Source organism: Pterocles gutturalis, unplaced genomic scaffold, assembly GCF_000699245.1.
Source record: "Pterocles gutturalis isolate BGI_N339 unplaced genomic scaffold, ASM69924v1 scaffold51576, whole genome shotgun sequence".
Taxonomy (NCBI): Eukaryota; Metazoa; Chordata; class Aves; order Pterocliformes; family Pteroclidae; genus Pterocles; species Pterocles gutturalis.
In genome coordinates this window covers 6,144-26,665 of record NW_010099743.1, presented here as the reverse complement: position 1 = coordinate 26,665, position 20,522 = coordinate 6,144, and the positions used below count along the sequence as shown (strand labels likewise).

The 20,522-nt window shown below is 38.6% G+C and overlaps 1 protein-coding gene across 1 annotated transcript; it reads right to left on the bottom strand.

The window, feature by feature from the left end:
* Window positions 1–888: 888 nt before the first annotated feature.
* Window positions 889–19,979, bottom strand: LOC104457595 (amyloid beta A4 precursor protein-binding family A member 1-like; the record flags this gene model as incomplete). The annotated part of the gene is made up of 4 exons (XM_010077052.1): window positions 18,828–19,979; window positions 7,612–7,713; window positions 4,200–4,239; window positions 889–1,034 (listed from the first exon to the last, which is right to left on the bottom strand). Coding segments are annotated over exons 1-4 (1,440 nt in total), but the record flags the coding sequence as incomplete, so codon positions are not given.
* Window positions 19,980–20,522: the final 543 nt, after the last annotated feature.

Sequence of the window (20,522 nt, the reverse complement as noted above, 5' to 3'; positions counted from 1 at the left end):
GTAGCAGACAGTGCTATCAGCTTTGCTGATAACATGCTGTCTCTCTTCCTCCCTCTTTTATGCAATTGTGTTGGAATCCAAAATAAACTATGCAAAAGAACACACAAATATTAAACTAAGGAAAACTTTCACAAGCAATTGTGTTGGTTAGCTGAATTAGCAGAAGACAAAGCTGTGTGCCTGCCAGTCAGTCATGTATGGGTACTGGGGAATATTGCAACATCCTGTACATCCCTGCAATGCTTCATTCACACACCTCAGTTTCAGCTGACAATGTCATCATTGTAACTTAAAATACAGCAGCGTGCCCATTGCTTGTCGTGGCCCATACAGAAATTAGTGGGCATTTATTTTTTCCAAACAAACAAAGCAAACATACCAGATTTCAGCAGAAATTATTTTTTACACATATCTCTACCATCACAGGCTTTTCTTTTCCTTTTAAAATCAGCTCATAGCTGCCATGTGGTGCAGAAACTAGTATCCATAGCAGGGTCAAAAATAACTGCAGACATTACCACAGTACCAGTTCCATCAAGTGCCAAGACAGAAGCAGCTGCAGTACTTACCAATTCTACCCTGAACCTGCTTTCTCTCAACAGCCAGGTAACATACAACTTAGACCACCACTCACTTCAGATTTTGTCTTTAGAGTACATGGCACAATTATTACTATAGGGAATGAAAATGATCTGGTAACTTTTCCTTATCAGTCTTGGTCCAAAAGCAGCATTGAACATGTGATTTAACTTGCAGAAAGAAAGATGAGGCACTTAACCTTTCTGAAACCACAGATAACTCCACATGAAAAAACTACTACATACGTAAGAAGTTCATATTTGCAACCCTAAGGCACCCATATGAGAAGCAGAAGGAATTATTCCTCACCTTGATCCTGCTGACAGCTTCCTGAGCCTGCATCATTCTCACATTCTTGGAGGGAGTTTTATCAGAAAGGAGTTGAGTCGAGCCAAGGTAATTGGCAGCAAAAATTATTCCATCGATTAAGTCTTCAGGATCGCAAGGTCCAGGAACTGTAACACAGGAAAGCAATCACTGAAGAAAATTGTGCTGAACCATGACAAACCAGCAGCACTTTGACAACTTGAGCCTGCACCTGATGGCTGCAAATCCTCCTCTGAAATACTTCAGTTTAGCATGATGATATGGCAACCAGTACTTTCAAAGGTATAAAACAACAAGCAAAAGCTCTCAACATCTCTCCAGCAAAAGCTATAATTGTTAATCCAGCCTGTCTCTCACAATAACTCATTCTTTTGTGAGCAGGGAGCACCCTGGAACAAAATAATCTCTGGGTTTTCACTATTATGAAGGGCCAGGCACAGTTACTCAGCTCGCCCCTCACCCATCAAAGCCAGCCTTGCAATTCTAAGACCAGCAGTCCCAAACAGAAAGAGGAAGGGTGCAATTTAATAACAGCCATCAGCCACTTGCTCACTTGTGGGTCAGCCACAATTAGTACAACAGGCAGAGGAACCTCGCCGGGAAGCTTTACAGGTACAACATGTCTCCCTTTACCAAGAAGTAACCTGGTCTACCTTTGAGCAACGTGGTCTAGTGGGAGGTGTCCCTGTCCAAAGCAGGGGGGTTGGAACTAGATGATCTCCAAGGTCCTTTCCAGCCCTAACCATTCTATGATTCTGTGATTCTATGATTTCAGGAGAAGGCTGATTGCCCAATTAAGCAAGGTACCTGCATGCCATAGACCTTTAAAAATCATTCTTAGTCTCAACAAGGATATTGAGGTAAAGTACAGAGTTAAATTAAAATGCTGTTAAATACACAGAACATGGGCTCTCCTGATGGCAAAACAACTCTCTGAGTCCCACAGATTCTTAATAATCAGTTTCCCATCAAGTTCTGTGGAAAGTTACAGGTTAGTGAAGTGTTCAGTGACTAAATGCAAATCCTTATAAAGCATCATTTATGTTCTGTAAGTGTTTTAGTGTTTGGTGATTATATCTAAAAATTGTATACATAAAAATGTCCCATTTTAACACCTTGCTACATGTTAAAATTGTCAGGATCCAAAAGGGAGGCTGGTTAACTTAAGAAGCTTCTTGTTTTCTTACAAGAAAAGAAAAGCAACTGATATTCAAGACAAGTGAAAATGTAAACCATCTTAAAGAATGCTAATGGCAAAAGTGTCCACATTTACCACCAAAAAATAAAGTGGTCTTACATTTGCCTTTTTCCTCTAAGATCAAAGCAAAACCCCTACAATATCAAAATGGAATTTTTATTAGATCAAGGGGTATCTTGAGATATAACGTGATGGTGCTTAAAGTTTAACGTTACTCAGAATGCCAAATTTGTTCTAATTATAACAGAAAAGATTAACAACTATTCAGAATGAGCCTGGGTAACTTTGTCCCCCCAAGAAATCTAAGTCATTATTAAGACTAAAATAACAGAAGAAAGAGCTGGAGACAAGATACACTGAAACTACACACAATTACAGAAGTAGATGTATAAATCTTATCAGCAAGCTTGTCTCCTTTCCGGTTTCTTTAAATATGAAAATTTATGACTACTAATTTTAAGATGCTTATCTCTAGTACGCAGAATTTGTTCAGATACTATGTATCTGGAAAACTCTCAAAATGAACAAGTCCCTTTCAAGTACACAACCCAAAGAAGTGGAATTTTTTCCCTAGGAAAATTTATGCATCTGGAAGTACTACATATTTGTACAGTCTTTCAGTCCTGAAACCATACAGCATTTATGCGTTGCTATTTGTCACTCTTCATGTCACACCCTTTCCACCACTTCCACCACTTCGCTATAGAGGGTACAAAACCCTTTATAGTACAATTTCTAATCAAAACACAAAAAATGGACTGACAAAGGTCTAGATAAGACTCTCAGAAGGAAGCATATTAAAACCCAAAGATATGTGCTCTATTTTCATCAGAGGTGAACACACCGACAGAACTGCTTTTTATAAGACCCCCTCCACTCATTACTTCTGACAATTAAATTATTATCTGAATGCAAGTGTAGCATAGGTCCTAACAAGTTTTGCTTGGACTGCTAGTGAGTAAGAATGGAAAATTTGGTTTTTTAAGACCAACACCTAGGAAAATTTTAGTTGTTTTTTTTATTTTTTTAAAGAGGTGAGAATTATTTAAGATAGCCCTTGATAGACAGGGCTACCACTAAGAGATTAATTTCAGTTCTAAGAGAGATCCTTTGTTGCTGCAAAATTCCAAAGCTCAGCTAGTTTCAAAACACTACATGAAGTTTACATTAGTTGACATTCTGGACACAGACTCCAAAATATGCAGCTCACACACTGAAGGCTAAACCAATGATCAATTTGTAGTCCAAAGAGAATGATCACATAATTGTTTGAATACAGCATACTGTAAAGCAATCCAAGGAGTTCCAAGACAGTTCAAATGAACTATCACATCAACTGTATTTCTGGCATTTCATGAAGTGTATGGAACAACCACTGTCAGGGGAAAAAAAACCAAACAAATGAAAATTCAAATTTTCTGCTTCTGTCATGCTCTTATAAAGAAACAACTGGGATTTATAGCATGCAATCTTCCTGTATACACAGGATGCAGACTCACATAAAAGGTAACAGCAGTTCATGCAGCAGGTAACTTGCTTTTTCACATTGTTCTGAATAAACTCAGCACTAGTATAAGCGCAACCTTAACTCAAAGGCAGGAAGCACTATTTAATTAGAGGACAAGTAGCTGTAAAGCAGTGAAGATCTTCTCTCGAAGGCCTGCAGATTAATCCAATTAATTCAATTCTGTTAATTAATCCAACTGAGATTGGATTGAGCCTGCCAATTTATATCAGTCCTGGAGAGAGCACTACATTCTTCTTGCCTAACCTATTTTCCTTGTCCGCACACATTCATATGTGTTGCGTAAATACCACCAGTAGTGTTTTAAGTAATACTGATAAAACCCAGCAGAACAGAGACAGAAACTTTGAATGAAACACTAAAAAAATAAAAGCTCCATGTTTCTGAATTTCTGAAAGAGCACAGTAGGATTTAGCTCATGTTCCAGATTGGACACAATTTAACCTCACTTAGTATACCCAACCCTAGCAGCTTTTCTATTCATCAAATAAAAACTAATTTTTATACATTATAAACACTGGAAGTTTTTTTGATATGAAAAAAGATTTAGAAATTGTAGAACTATCTTACCTTCAACATAGGTTGGAAATGAAGCCAAGCTTTTTCTGGACTGTAATTAAGACAAAAAGGATTTCAAACAGAACAAGGCATGCAACAATATGCATTAAAAATTTCTCCATGCCAAAAAACTGAAAAATTAAATAAGTCATAGTTATTATCAGAGGAAGATCACCATTTATTAAGATTTGCTGTTATATTTAGTACTTTCAAACTCTAAGCACCTACTAGAGTTAAATTCAATGTACTCTGTTTGTGTTTTATCTATCAGGCAACATGCTAGGCCCAGTTTTCAGCTACTTGTTGGTGTTCAATAGTACATTAATTGTCTACCAACAGGTGCTCCACTTTTACTAATCAAGAAGTATACAGGAAAACACATCATATCTCAAAGACACTGGATCTTCTGACTACAAATAAATACATGCAGGAATATATAAAATTATGCTATACTGTTATTATTCATGACTAAAACCATCCGCCCAGTCAGCTATTCATTAACAAAATTCTGTTATTCATTAGGACTGTTCTTAGATGTATCTCTCACATGAATACAGCCTACAAAAAGCTTTCTAAATTTTAACAGGTTATCTAGCAACCTGTATTCTGTGGGGTAAGTGAATTCACTAACACCTCAACACCAACTATGCTTATGCTGTACCAAGCACAAAAACACATCTGGTACCTTCAGTTTCCTAAGAGGTGAAGAAATAAAAATAAGCCTGACTTGTACACGTCTTTGTGGCTAACACTTCAAACACCCGAAGGCTACAACTTTCAATGAGTAAGATTCACCATGTTGTTATAATCAATAACATAAAACACATAGGAAAATTTATCTAACAAAAATCTATGTGGCGATATATAGATGGTGTATTGAAATATCTGGTGCTATCAGATGTGTTGCAGATAAAAATTTTGGATAGTCCAAGGATTACAAAACTTTAATGAATCTACAACTGATTGTATTAGCAGTAAGTCCTCCAATGACTGCTTAACTTAGTTTTATTAAAAGAAAAAATCCATATACGATCAGAATAATCCATAACATTTTAGACAATTTCCAGTATATTTACAGATGATATCCACTGAAATATATGCCAAATTATCTTCCATTATAACGGGCAACTTAATAGGTTCTGTGCATTAGTGGAAAAAACAGGTAAACTGGGAAGGTCACAGTTATGTGACAGGTTGAGTGACTAACCCCAGGGAGTGTTTTCCATTGTAACAAATAGAAAACTGATGTAACATGTAATATTTTTCAACCAATGATGCTCATATTGCTATAAAATAAAACAACTTGTGAAATAAAACAAAAAGTCCATGAGACAGACAGCAGAATCTGTGCAGCCTTTAAGTACTTGCTGTTCCTTATGAAAATGACTAGGCTGTACGGCAAAACCAAGAAAGCTCTCCATCGAGATTGTACTAGCATAAATAAAGATGTCGATAAACAACGATCACCTGCTACCAAGGCACTTAATCTGCTGTGAGGACACCAACATGTCTTTTCAGATCTGTGGCTCTTTCATCTCTTCAGATTAACATTTTTACTGGACCACCTATCCAGACTTCAACACTTGTTTGTAATTGCTGCTGGTGTAGTGCTAAGAGGGGAATACAACCACTGGATGCTGACAGGCCTAGAGGAAAAACCCCCTACACACCAGAGACAGCTCATGCATATATATGCGCTTTCCGAAGTACTTTTATTTTTTTAAACAGAGTGGACAAAGCCTGTAAAAATTATTCATCAATCTGACTAGCTAATGCAACTTCTTTTCAGCATAGAGTTATGTAAACTGTCATCGTATATGCTTTTACTGCAAAAACTCACACACAAAAGTAAGTTTTTTTGTTCATTACCCCAGGTTGAAAGACATTCTATTAAGACCACAGGAATAGTAAAGTGACAGATAAAGTTACCACTAGGAGGAAACTCACACCTTTCAATTTTATATATCCATGAATAATGAAACATCAAGGTCATTAATGTTTCATTACTCTTGTTAATTTTGTTGCCACCTAGAATTAAAAAATTTATATTTAAAAAAAGGTTTTGCTAAGACCTAAAAGTCATTCCCAAAACTTACGAGGTTGCTTTATCACTGTTGTCCTTGCACTGGAAGTACTAAAACAGGCATTATTGCTCATCTGAGCAAAACAAATAGCCTGACACATCCTCCTGTGAAACCTGGTTTACAACCTCTGACATTATGTATGAAGACATTCTAAAAACTGAAATGAGTAGCGTCTTGTTTCTTTTCTTCCTTTGGGTAAGTTTATCAATATCTAAAATCTGCTAAAAGTTAGGACATATATGAAGTGACAAAATATCTAATGAAGAAAGCTAAAGGCTTTAACAAGCTAAGAATATAGCAGATGAAAATTTAATGGCACAATCTATTGTCGAAGGCTTTAGCACATGAGAACTTAGGAGTTTCTTAAGCCTTTTGAAACCTTCCGCTATTTTCTAAATGCAAATAAAGACTGGCACAAATAAATATATGTTACAAGCCTTTTCATCCCTTGATGATAACAAAAGAAAAAAAGAAAGAATGGATTACTAATTAATGTTCCAATTTTAATCAGTATTTCCCATTAAAATAGATGAGTTTTTTGCATTATGGAAGACAACTTATGCATTGCTATTGGTAACAATATGGTAACTTGTTAGACTACAGTTTCTAGATTTTTTTAAGTTTAAAAAACAAAAAGCAAATAAAACAAATATTTGCACATTTTCTGTTTACAGCCATTCTATACTAATCCAAATACTTTTTATGCCAAATGATTTTCTTTTCACACTGCGAGAAGCTCTACTCACACTTCTTATTTTGTGTTGGTGGAACTACTGCAGTGTAAAAAGCTGCCAGGTGAGGAAAAAATAACAAAAAAAAAAAAAAAAAAAAAAAAAAAGAAAGCAAGTATTTAGCTTTACTTTAAGGAACTTGGAATCAGGAACTGAATTCCGACCGTGAATCACTGGCAGGCCAGTTTCTACAATGACAAAATACTAAGCAGCGTAAATTACTACCCAATTAATTTTATTTAAGAAAGCTTTTTCATCTGGCTGAGAAACATTCTTTTCTTTGTGGGAAGATATTCTGCATCAAAAAAAGAAAGGGCTTCCTCTAATATAGAGGTGATGTGGGCTGTTTGGTACATCAGTACCTCCCAGCCTGTTAAATAAATTTAGTGGCAGCTGAACACAAGATTCAGAAGGGCCATGATAAACAGTCTTAAGTATGTTAGAAATTCAGTCAGACAGCCAAGCAAGCACAAGGGAAAGGAGCTACAAATCAGCTTTTCAAGTTTTTTTCAATTTTGGGAGAATTGCACAGGTACAAGGGGGAAAGGAAAATAAAAAGGCATAAGCAGCATGAACAAGAGTATGGCTTTTAAAAAGATTTCACTCTACCTCTTTATTAGTGGAGGCCTCTGCTGTACTGCAGACATCCTGGTGATGTTGCCTACTTGACGATTCAGCACCCCGAGGTGAAGAGGAATCTGGAGATGGAGACTAGACATGGCAAGAAAATTAAATAATAATCTGAGTGACAAATGTAGAAATTGTTCTTTCATATTTTCTTCTAACTTGGCAGTGGAAATAAGAGATGAGCGGGGGGGAAAAAAAGAAAAAACTAAGACAAACACTTTTGAAATATTTTAACGCTTGCTTTTTATCACAATGATCACATACCAGTATCTCAGTGGACTTACTCTGAACAGCTAAATCTTTTAAAAAATACCTGTGCTTACTTGTCAGTAATGTATGAAACGAAGCAGTTGGAAAAATAAAAAGCTGTACTCAGTGACAAACAACACTCGGCCAAAAAGCGTGTCATAAAAACTGTATTTTTGCAAGGTGAATGGAGGCTCATCTGATACTGGTATTAGGCCAACTGCTTACACTTACTGTCAGCATTCAACTAAACTGCAGTTACAGGACTTTCAGTCGCACAAGTACATGCTTATTGCATGCAGGCTAATGACTTCAGCTTACTGAAGGCTGCAGGCAATGCAGGCTGATGTCCTAAACTCTGACATCATAGGAAAGAAAAGATAAAGACACTAAGAAGTAAACTGTGATGGGAGACAGGTGAATGGACCATGAACAGAACACAGGGATTCAGCTAAAGATTACTTAGTGGTCAAATTGGAGAGAGTGAAGAAAAGACTGTAATTTCCCCATAAACACATTACGCCCTCAAGCATAATTAATCTGAAGTGCTAAACTAATCCAACCTGAGCTGATGTTGCAGTGGTTGTCCCTACCATCTTAGAAAAAAACTTTTATGAATTGCACAGAGTAACACTGAAGTGTTCAAGAACTTACAAACATATTAAAGGACTACTCAATACCAGTGTAATCAAGGACTATGATTCCTCATCCTAGATACAGTGCAAACCTGGAAAACAGTTCACAGTTTGTGCTATGATATTAGTACTATACATGCTCTCTAGATCAGATTTCTTAATTCTTCTCCCTTCACCTCAAACAATTCAGTGAGAAAGTGTCTTTCCAATTATGTCCTAGTCATCCATGATCATCAAGAATGTCATAGCAGAAAAACAAAGGGAATGTTGTAGAGAAGCAGTATCATAGAATATCTAGATCTATATGATCCCTTAGCAAGTATCTTCTTGGTACAGGGAAAGAATTCTTTGGGAAAGGATATTCTAATCATAGGCAATTCCTAATGAATGCTGGTGGCACTAAGAAACTGCAGTGAGGTATCTAAAGGCCAGAGCAGGGTGGACCAATAAGGGGTATGACGCAAGAACACCGAGTGTGGAATTAATGAAGGTGACCAAAATGAAAGAGGGTACAAAGCTTCAACCCAGTAGGCATTTTTAAAGGCAGATCTTAAGGAGATACCTGCAAAACATGTCAGTGCTCATGCCAAAATGTGAATCCTCAGAGGAAGGTTTAGCATTTAGCTACACAAGCAGCAGCCCTAGCACTCTACACTCTCCTTTGGCATAGGAAGTTTGGCCCTACCTTTGCCAGCTCAACAGTTCACCATTGACGGCAAAACAGTCAAATACTATTCTTCTGGTTTCATAAACAATTACATGATATGGCTTTTCTCTAAGCCAATGAATCACATCAGAAAAGGGCTACCCTTCCAGTGCTCTGAGCTGGCAGCAGCTCCAAGCTAGGCATGCCCTCCTGCTATGCCTCCACTCCAGCTGAAACAGTGAGTTCTATGAAACTGTGTACAAAAAAAAAAAAAAATCTAAGTTTTGCAAGCTTACCTTCACAGATATGGAACAAAACAGGAAAAAAGAATTCCCTTCTCCTCCTTCCCTTTCCCTTCATTCCTTTAAAAGGTTTACCTTGGCTAATTACTAAATATTAGAACTGTAGTCAATGAACAAAGGCTTCCAAAGAGTCATGAAGCAATTCCTTTTATAGATATCTTCTGGGTGAAAGAGCAGTCCTTGCATCTCGTTGTATTTTGAATTACAACTGCAGGGCAAAAAGGAGATGCAGCTGTGAAACGGTCGCTAGAATGCCGGCATGTGCTTGTGCCATCAGGCTGAAGGACTGCTCGTTGCACTGCTGTGGGAGAGATACATGCTCCCCTGATTTGCTGTGTAACTTCCAGAGTTACAGTGCCACAGTGACTCAACTGCACAAATGGCAACTCCTATTTACTTAATGAAAGCATCCTCTTAGTGCTCACATTCCCAATAATTACCCAGTATTTCTGTGTTAGGATTAAATATAAAAGGTGCACAATACTACCAACCTAATAATGGCATCAGGATATCATAAGACTGAGCTTTAAATAGTAAACAAAGAAACAAAGTAAAGCATATCATATTTTAGCATAGAATGTTTCCACAAAAAAAAAAAATCTTTAAAATGCCTGAAAGCTCTCACATTCACACACTGAAGTGATAATAAATTATTTAATTTAAACCAGTTGGTTGCTGACATTAAGAAATTCTGCATCATTTAAAATGCATTAACAGTTACTCCAGTAGCACTACAAATGTCCTTACCCATCTATTCTAATCTACAAAGTATCAGAAATAAGCAACCATCAAAATGATCACATACCTTTCCATGTGCTCTGTTTGAATGTCTGCTCAAATTTTTCTGGGAAAAAAAAATCATCTGAAACCAAAACTACCATACCTAAATATCAAACATCCTACAAAGTCTGCTACATAACAGGACACGAGAGCTGTCCCCAAAAACATTTGTAAAAAAAAAATTCAGTCTTTGAAGAATAAACACTCAGTTCTCCTCTGCATCAAAATGCATTTTTAGAGGTACCATATATGGTGCACCACGAAAGAATGCAGTCACAGCAATAACAAGAAATATTTTGATACATCATAGTGGATAGACAACTTGTCTAGCTGCTCAAAACACTACAACTGAAGTCTAAAACAAATGCTTCCTGACTGCTTCATTGTCTGTTAACAAAACAAGTTTTAGAAGCCTAACAAAAATGCTGTCAGAACAAACATAGCAAGTTAATGTGAAGCATGCTGTTATTACGTAGAGAGGTCCATCAATGGAATTACAAAGTGTTTTCTTAAGTGCAGGAATAAAAAAGTTACCATTAACCCTATTTCTCCTCTTGAAAATCAACTTACATTTTTCTTACGATACTCAACCTGGTACATCCAAAAATTCTCCATCTCAGCTTCGGTGTTGTTTGGCTCTAAGTAACATGCAACCCACTCCACCTGAGAAACTTTCCTTGCAATTGTGCAGAGGGATTTAGTAACAGAACTTGTAATAGGAGAGGATTGTGTGGCATCATGCTGCATCTAACCTATCCAGGTCAACCCAGCTGGCTACTGAATAGCTCATGAAGACAAACAGAACAGACACTGAAACAACTTCAAACACAACCACCACCAAGCTTTATAAAAACAGTGTTGTTTTACCTGCTTCTAGCAGCAGCTTATCTGAAAAGAGTATAACTGGTGGGTCACATCATCACATCCAAGGCTGGGTCAGAGGGGATGAAATCAATGAATACTTCAGCAACGTGGGATTCACTTAAACAAAAGGCCATTACTTATATGAAACTAACGTCCACCCACAGGCTTCTTGGCAGAGGAATGGCAAATATAATCTTCCTGTACCTTAGTTCAGAGGAGACAACTGGATAAAGCAAGGATTTTAAAAGTATATGATTTCAGTGGTGAAAAGTCTTCTGAGAGGTACCCATACACATTAAGCAAAGGTCAAAGCACTCTGAAATATTCAGCTCCAACAAGCAAGTATAGTCAGATGTGTAACTTCACAAGCACCGCCCAGTACAGCACAACTATGGCAGTAAATCTCTTAGATTTTAGCACAACTATGTTTTGGCAGAATATCTACTGTGATTTGAACACTTTCAATGCTATGCACTACACATAGACTGAGAACCTCAACGTACGTTCATAGATTTTAGATGGCATAAAGTACCCCTAAAGAATGGAGCTGAAAGCTAGATTTCCTTACAACATAAGTAATCATCATTATTGGCTGTCCTTGTTTATTTTAACAATAGTGTTAAAAATTGAGGATTTATAAAAATAAAACCAATTCAGAACTATTGTACATAAACATGCACACTGTGGCACAATCTATGCAATTTAATTTATAACTGTGACATAAGGATGAAACTTAAGTTTCTACTACAGTTGTGATCTAACTGTAATTGTGGTGTAACTGCCTCTGCACACACTCAGTACACTCACCCATCAGTGTGGTGGGTGAGTGTACTGAGTGTGTGCAGCCCTGATAGTTTGTGTGATACAACCAGTTGACTTGAGACAAGGTAACTGACTGAACTGCTCACTTCAGAACAAAGCATTTGACTAACTGGTATAGGACCTCCCCACAGAGGAATGTCAGGCAGCCTCAGAGATTCCCCCAGCAGCTTCCTCTTGTGCATATGAAAAGTAAGAGGCACCATTCTCCATTTCAGGGTGCTAACTACCATCCTGGGTAGAGACTCTGGTTAACCCAACAGCTCCCCCATGCAGTTTCTGCTCCAGAAATGATCAAAGAGTACATGCAGTTCAAGGCCAGGCTGGATGAGGCTTTGAGCAACCTGGTCTAGTGGAAGGTGTCACCCACCAGTGAGGGTGACAGAGCACTGGAACAGGCTGCCCAGAGAGGTTGTGGAGTCTCCTTCTCTGGAGACATTCAAAGCCCGCCTGGATGCGTTCCTGTGTGATCTGATCTAGGTGTTCCTGCTCTGGCAGGGGGATTGGACCAGATGATCTTTTGAGGTCCCTTCCAATCTCTAACATTCTGTGATTCTGTGATTCTGTCCACAGCAGGGGGGTTGGAACTCGATGATCTTTAAGGTCCCTTCCAACCCAAACCATTCTATGATTCTGTGATAAGATACTTGCCGGTAGTCAACACAAACTATTTCTGAAGATGCAGATAAGGTCACTTACGACAGTGTTAGGTACCCAGTTAACGTAGGAGGTGTTTTGCATTTCACTTAAGGTAAGCTATAGCAATGGATCACGGGGGCTCGAGTGGTCATGTGGGATCACAGACCAGCTGTGTTTAAGACCAGAGAAAAAATGCAGTTTGGGGAATCTTAGTTTGGGGAATCTCCCCTAATCCAGCTGATGATACACTGCAAGGACAGAGCCCTCTCCACTTGCCACCATCTGGACAATAACTGACAATTCCAGTTGAGAGATCTGACTATCCACATGTGTTACACTACGCAAAAGCCCTGAATAAACTAGTTTTTCTAACACAAACACACTGTCCAGGAGAGTCTGCACACCACCACTAAGTTCTAATTCCTCAGTAAAATTCATTGAAGTTACAAAAACAGAGATTTTGACCTAAGAAATAACTGTGTAGCTCTGTCAAAAATCTTTGAAGACTGCCACACCTGCTACTATGATATTACTAAATCTCAAATACAAAATAAAAATATATAAGAATACATGGAGGTTTAGATCTGACACATAAAAGTTCAAGTGAGCAAACAACAAACGTAACTGAGCCTGGTAGGGCAAGATGGCCCTATTTTGCTCATTTCAAAGAGTCTCTTGGCCACATGAGTCAGTAGGAGTAGCCGTGTACCACAGACACACTTTGTGAGCGGGAACCTCTCTGTGAATAAAATCTTAGGCTGCAGGAACTCTGACAGATCACACACGTATTACGCAGATAGGGTCTGTCCAGCAGCACGCACACTGGGTGGAGGGCTTCCAGTGCAGCAGGGCTCCTGGAAGCTGGTTCAGTGCTGGCTGTTTCTCCTTCTCAAGTATGGATGTTCTTAGCTGCACTTTCACCAGAACTTCTAGTTCAAATGCAGATTCACGTGTCAGTCTGAAAAAAATCAGCGTGGATCCCTCCTGTGTTTTCAAAAGACTTTAAAACCGTAACAGGGGCTGTTCTAGTTTTCAACAGCACAGAAAAATAACTTGAAATTGCTTTGAACTTGCAATACTTAAAAAACATAACAAAACAAAAAACCAAAAATATTCAAGGGGTTATATATACAGTGCTCACAGTAATTTAAAAGCCTGTAACTCACCTGGAGAGAGTTTTCAAGCAGATTAATTGATAAATTTAAGCTTCTTCTGTGTGATTAATGAATCAGCATAAAGTTTTCTGCCCTGAATATTAAGATGTTTTTTGTTCATTTTTTGAAAGTGATTTTTGCTTTGGGATTTTTGAGGCATTTTTCTCCTGTATAATTTTACGACTGTGGTCTCGCATAGATCATGGAAATATGACCTGTATTCTCTGTGCTCAATGAACAGTTTTAAAAATAAAACACTATCCTATCAATATAAACTACTCTTTATTTCATTTCTTTGTTTTCTCTTTTCTTCCCCTTTGTTCATCTATTACTGAAACCTGCTTAATTATTTAAAACAGACTTCTCTATTGCCTTGTTAATAATACATGACTCCTGCTGTGGAAAAAGTGAAGCAAATTCATCTCCACGAAAACACTTCACTTCTGGAGTTATCAGAATTCAGAAAATCCTGCAGCTGAGAACTCAAAGGCTGAAATAAAATACATGTAACTGTAACCAAAAAGGACAGAGAAGCAAAACAACGCAGCTCAGTTCTGTTCTACCTGAAAGGCTTGTCTTCAGCTCGGAACTTCTGCTTCACAAATGCAAACCACACATGTATGTGCTTTTACTTTATATTAGGGTTTATTCTAACATTGCACCACCTCAAGTATCTGCAGAGGAACAGAGACTGTGAACACTGATGAGAGAGATCTGCAAAAGTGAAATCTGTCACACAGCAACAAACCATGGCCTGCAGGTCAAAAAAACTTGCCTTTCAGATCTGTAACCCCATGGATAACTGAATGGACCTCTGAAAAATGTGACGGTATTTTCTTCTGAAAGGGAGAAATTTCTCCCTCCAAACCACTGTTTTCTCTTGATTATGGCAGAAGTGAAGCAGGTAGCCTGCTTCTCTTCTCTGGACATGAGAGGACAGAAATGCTCTTTAAATCCCAGACAAAAAAAATCTACTTGAGCTTTGGTGTCTTTCAGTCCTTTTCTCAGCAGGTCTCTGTATTTCCACAACTAATCAAGCCATGATTCTCAAAGCTTTGTGATATTTTAAAGATGCTTTTTTAGGCCATCGATACGTTTACACACCAGAATATTTAACTGTATTCTGAGCTATCTACTAAAAACTATTCCCTTTTCCACTTGAACATGTGTTCATCCTTAAGTCCAGATCCATGCATGTGGATGTTTTCTGTTTAGAACTTTAAAATCACTATTTTTGTGCTTGGCTTTCACAGCAGGTTTCTGGAGAATCTGTCAGAGAAGAATGACAGGCAAAAGCTACCTAAACGCGATATGGGCCTTCCCTTACAATGAGGTAACTGCATGCACCCAAAACAACACCGTTTCCTAAAGGCTATTGTCCTCCACCACTCTCAGACGCGTGCATACCATAAGCTCCATGCTGGTCTCCAGCTACGAACGTTATTCAGTACAATGTGAAAAGATTCTCTCCTGTTTCACACTTAGAAAACACATCCTAACTGCAGTTCCACAGTCTCTTCCATCATGGGTCAGTTTCCTAATGTCACATTATCACAGTTGTGCAGCTCTAACTGCTACCGTATTTGAAAAAGATACCCTTACGAGGCCATACCGTAGTGACCGTCTGCTTTGGTTTAAAAAGTTTTCTGATAAACAGATTTTGGAAATATATGTCAATTGTTCACATCTCATTGTGTGGCAAACTTAAAAAAAACAACCTTACTGCATTTATTCAAAGGACACAGATAATTTTTTAGGTTTTATAAAACACACAAGTACAACATCTTCCCTACAAACTAGATGTCCAGACCATCTCTCATTCAAGGGAAAGCATGTATCACTAAACCAGGGTGCACAAGGCACATGACAGCAAATACTCTCCATTGTTAAATATTAAGCAGGTACTTCGATACACTATTTATTTACTCACATAAGTCTGCTACTTGCCACCTACATCACCAGACTACCAGAGTTTATTACAGTAGAATTGTCCATGGGTTGTGAGCAATTTTCTTTCTTTCTTTTTTATTTTTTTTTTTTTTTTATATACATACCAAGCATTTATTTTGAGGAGAAATACCTAGGGACGACTGAAATTCCTGGTAGGTTAAACTGTGAATAAACCTGGAAACAAGGTGTCTTAAAAAAAAACAACCCAGATACAGTGACCTGCATCTTTCTTACTGACACAGTCGTTGCATGTCTTTCCTAACATTGCTTTCCCAAACTATATCCAGCTGCAGGCCAGCTGAACACTTCTGGATTGTTAGGTTCTCAAAATAGTCCCTGGACACTTCCAACTACTATTCTACCAAACATTCCGCAGTGAATGTACCATCCAAATGCTCAGCACTGAGAAGTGACAGACACTTTCTTGTGAAAAAAAGGCAAAAGAGGTTGTATTTAATGAGTCTCGACTGAAAATTGTTTTCTGACTCCCTGGCTTCATTGGTGTCTCACGGATAGCTCCTAGCTAAACAAAAAATTACTGGTATTTGGAGGTCTTACCAGTTTCAATATCATATGATTAACAATACAAACTGATTACAAATATTTTCAAGTAGGTTTTACCTCTAAAAGCAAAATGGTTTTGTTAGAAAACAATGTGGGCACAATTTTCAAAGTAGACCTGCAAAATAACTGAAGGGAATAAAAGCACCAATTAGCATCACTTATCTGCAGCTCCTGGATAAGGAAAAAAAAGAGTGTCTGCCTGAAGGGAAAACACTCTCTTTACTTAACTCCTTATTTCAAGGCCAGTGTTACAAATCAGACTGAATAACGTCTCTGGCATATACTGGTTACACTGAAAAGCTCCTGCTGGAGATCTGTTTCTTTCCGAAGGAAGACAGAAGAAAAATCTACATTTAGATGAATGGGTTTCAACCACATTTTTATTATAATTGATCACTCGTGGTCACTTAGTCAATACAACCTGATTTTGCCCAATTTACTGCTAAGCAATTCTACACATGCTTTGTTAAAGAAAGCAGACCGTTCAGACTGTTCATGAGTTAGTATCTGAACTAAAGAATCCAGTGAAGTAAATACACACCTCATCTTCAGTGAAAAACACAATTTCTACTCAGTGCCAAGGCCCTTCTTCTACACTGTGTATTTCCTCAATCTGCTACAGATCTTCTAAACTATTTGCTTAATTTACTTCCTCTTTCCAAGAATACAGACTGTCTGCACATGTACAACCACCATTTATTTTTGCACTGAGCTATACTGTTATACATCTCTGTTTTGATTACAGCCAGCACTGAAAACCTCAATCAGGTTCTTATCTGACAGGCAATGAAAAATATTGAATGAGAAATTAACTATATGTTTTCTATATTAATGTACCAGGCTGAGTCCTACCAGCATACCTTAGAAAAGTCAAATTCTGCAAGATGCAGCTAAAGCACCTTCAGAAAGGACTCAGTACTTTCAGGATCCCCAGCCCAATGTCACTGAGACCATCATGGTACTGGGTGTTACAATCAGACAATCAGGAAGCAATAGGAAGTTCTTTGATTCTCCCAGACAAAGACAGCACTTACAAATACAGACAATATGGTGAACAAAATATACAGCAGAAGAGTAATGTGATCTGTCCAAAAAAGGAGAGAGAAATAATTACAGCTTTTGTAAATCTTTAAAAAAGTTAAAAGTAGTTGTTCTGCCACACAGAATACTCTTGGAAGATTGCTTTAGCCCTCCACATGACTGCTAATCAACTCTATAACAGATATAATTTTTAAAATATTCATAGAAGTATTCTTTGAAACATAGGGTTGTTTTTTTTTTTTTTTAAAGTTTCAGTGAAAGTATGAAGAAACAAAAACCCAACCCAAACATCCTCACCACTGTGTGTTTCCAACAGTTTTAAAGCAAAACCAAAATCTGGAAGCTACATGTGTCAATTAGCTTGCATACTTTTTCAGCAGCTCAAACACCACACTCCAAAAAGCTCCTACCATTTGTAGAATACTAGCCTTCATCATTTTGAAGGCAGGTCAAAAAATCAGAAGCCTGTCACAGATTGACACAGCATGTGATCTTTTTTCACTATCTGAATTCCCTTTGCAGAGGCTGAGGTGTTTTGGACAGTTCTGATGCATTCCTAGAAGGTTATTATAATTCAGTTTAAAACAGCAAACAACACACAAAGAGTTCTATCTTTTGATGTTCTTCTAAAAAAAAAGTCACAAAAAACATTCCAATGTTCTTGGAGTAATAAAGAGGATGGAGCAGATGTTTCCAGTGCGTTTATCCTTGAAGTAATAGCATGTGTCCACATGACAGATTATTTTTGGCCCAGTCAATTTAGCCTACCACTTCTTTTCATATCAGGCATAAATCTAATGCAGTTAACAGTTGTTTATGAGTTTAGTTTATTAGAAACGCTGAAACACCACAAAATTTAAAATAAAGATCATCGTATAGACCACTGGAAGCACAAACTGGGAACTGATCCAAGTTAAGTCTCACACTGAAAGTACAGAATTTCAGAAATGTTGATGCTGTAAATCTGAACAATAGCCTTCGATACTTAGATTGCTGGAGAGTGAATACACTTTACAGTGATAATGTAATATACTGATGTTCATAACATATTTCTAGAGCCTGCAAGTGGACAAAAAGCCTGCAACTTTTCTGGAACATGACTCTGACCTACGATACCATCATAAAGAATATTATCAGATTTCTGATGGAACTGTTAGGATTGTTATGTTTAAGAAAATGAACCTTAGAAACCTACAAGGATAGATAATAGAAGACAAAGTGTTCAGTACCTACTCTAAAATATCCCATGGCAGTAAAACAAGTAACAGCATCTGTTTCAGAAAAAAAAAGTAAAAAGCTTCATGTGACAAATTCTCGTATAGTATAACTGGGGTCAGCAGTGCTTCATAAAGAAAAATGTGTCCCACTGATAATGCACATGCTTACCTCTTTACATGCCCTCTAGAGTATAAATATAAAACAGACAAAGCACTACACACTTTACTGAAGGATGAATCACAGAACAAGAACAAAATGCACCCTCCTTCACTGTCATGTATGCCACAATTAAAGGAATGAGACATACATAACCTGAGAGCTGAAAGCTTGGTATACTCACATCTCCATCTAGTGGCCTCTGGTCGTCAGAGCCCCTGGTGGGACTGATGTCCCGTCTCATCACCCAGATAGGTTCCTTAGGTTCATCAGGAGTGTAAGGAGAACGGATGGTCCTTGTCTTCACTTCCTCAATAGCCTCTTTAATATCCCTGATGGCCAGTGAAATTGCATCTCTCTTTTCCTTGCTGTACCTCTGTACAGATTCTCCTGAGCTGGATATAACTCGAGAACCAGCTGGTAGCTGGCCATTACTTTCATGCCCACCACCAGCAAGAGCATGATCATGCTCCAAACTCTGCTCCGCCTCTGGCATGTCTTCAGCTGCCTTGTCTAAGCTCTGAGAGCTCATGCTCTGCTTCACCTCTGCTACAATCTGATCAATATCCTCCTCTTGTTCGTAACTATCCATTCTTGGGTAGGGTGCAAACTCTGCCTCTTTCTCAGGGCTGTCAGACTCTCCATCAGACCGTTCATCATAGTGGTGAAGACGGGCACCAAGTGCCTCCTTGCGGTAATTGTCAGCTTCCTCCCTTTCCCGCTCATACTGTTGGATCCCCTCCCTAACATCGAGGTCTGGTGTATCTCCTATCTCCTCATACACATGTTCTTGCAGTCCATAGTCAGCATAAGGCTCAGCATACTGTTCATCCTCTCCTCGGTGGAACAGTCGATGTGTGTAGACGTAACCCGAGTAGGCTGCATTCATGGCTTCCTCGTGTTCGATGGAGTGGAAATGTAAGTGATTGGGCAATGTTCGATTATGAATGGCCTCGCCATGCTCAGCCTCAGCATTCTCCGTGTACTCCTCAGACTCAGGCCTGTACTGCACCGCATATGCACTCTCATCGTCATTTTCCTGAACTCTCTCTGTGTCGAAACTGTCCTCCACTGTGGGTATCACATCCCCTTCTGCAGTATCTGTATGATTGTGGAAACCACTCTCAGTGCTTGCTGACCGAGCTAACATCCCTTCCTCCTCCTGCCCAGACAGGCCTCCTTGGCTGCTGTTTGTAAGCCTTGGGTAGCGAGTTGCGTATCGCTGTTCCTCTTCTACCTCTGAGTGCTCCAGGTCAGCCTCCACTGACTCGTTCGCTGCTCCATTTGCTGGCTCTTCACTTACCTCCCCCTCAGGCGGTCCAACCAGATGGTTCATGGTAAGTTCTGGTGGGTAGGTCACTTATTCTATTGACATTTTGTCTATCACAGCTGGAAAGAAATAAAAAAAACCTCTGACGTTACTCTTAAAAAAAAGTGGAGTCAATAAACAGAAGCAACAAGAGGCACCCTTCCTTCCCCAGCAGACAAACATTTGACTTCATCAGCTCCAAAGTCAGATGACAGCCAGCACAACAGTATGACCTCCCATGCAAATGATCTCCAACAGCTGCAACCAACAATGATCCCCTTGGGGAGTGCACTTCTCACTTCTATGGACAAATTCTCTGTGGAAGAATAATTTCTGAGCAACTCCTTGGAGATGCTTCTATGGACTGCTGTGGCATTTCGATCATGTTGGCAGGTGCATATTAGAAAAGCTAACTTTTGCCAGGGGCTCAACCATGGTAGAGATACAAAAGAAATATTCCACCTTTGCTCTGCTGCTCTCCCTACAGCTCACTAACTCGGTGCAAAGGAAGGATGCTATAATGTAAAATGACAGATTTAGTCCCATCACAGGAGTCTGCAATTCCTCAGA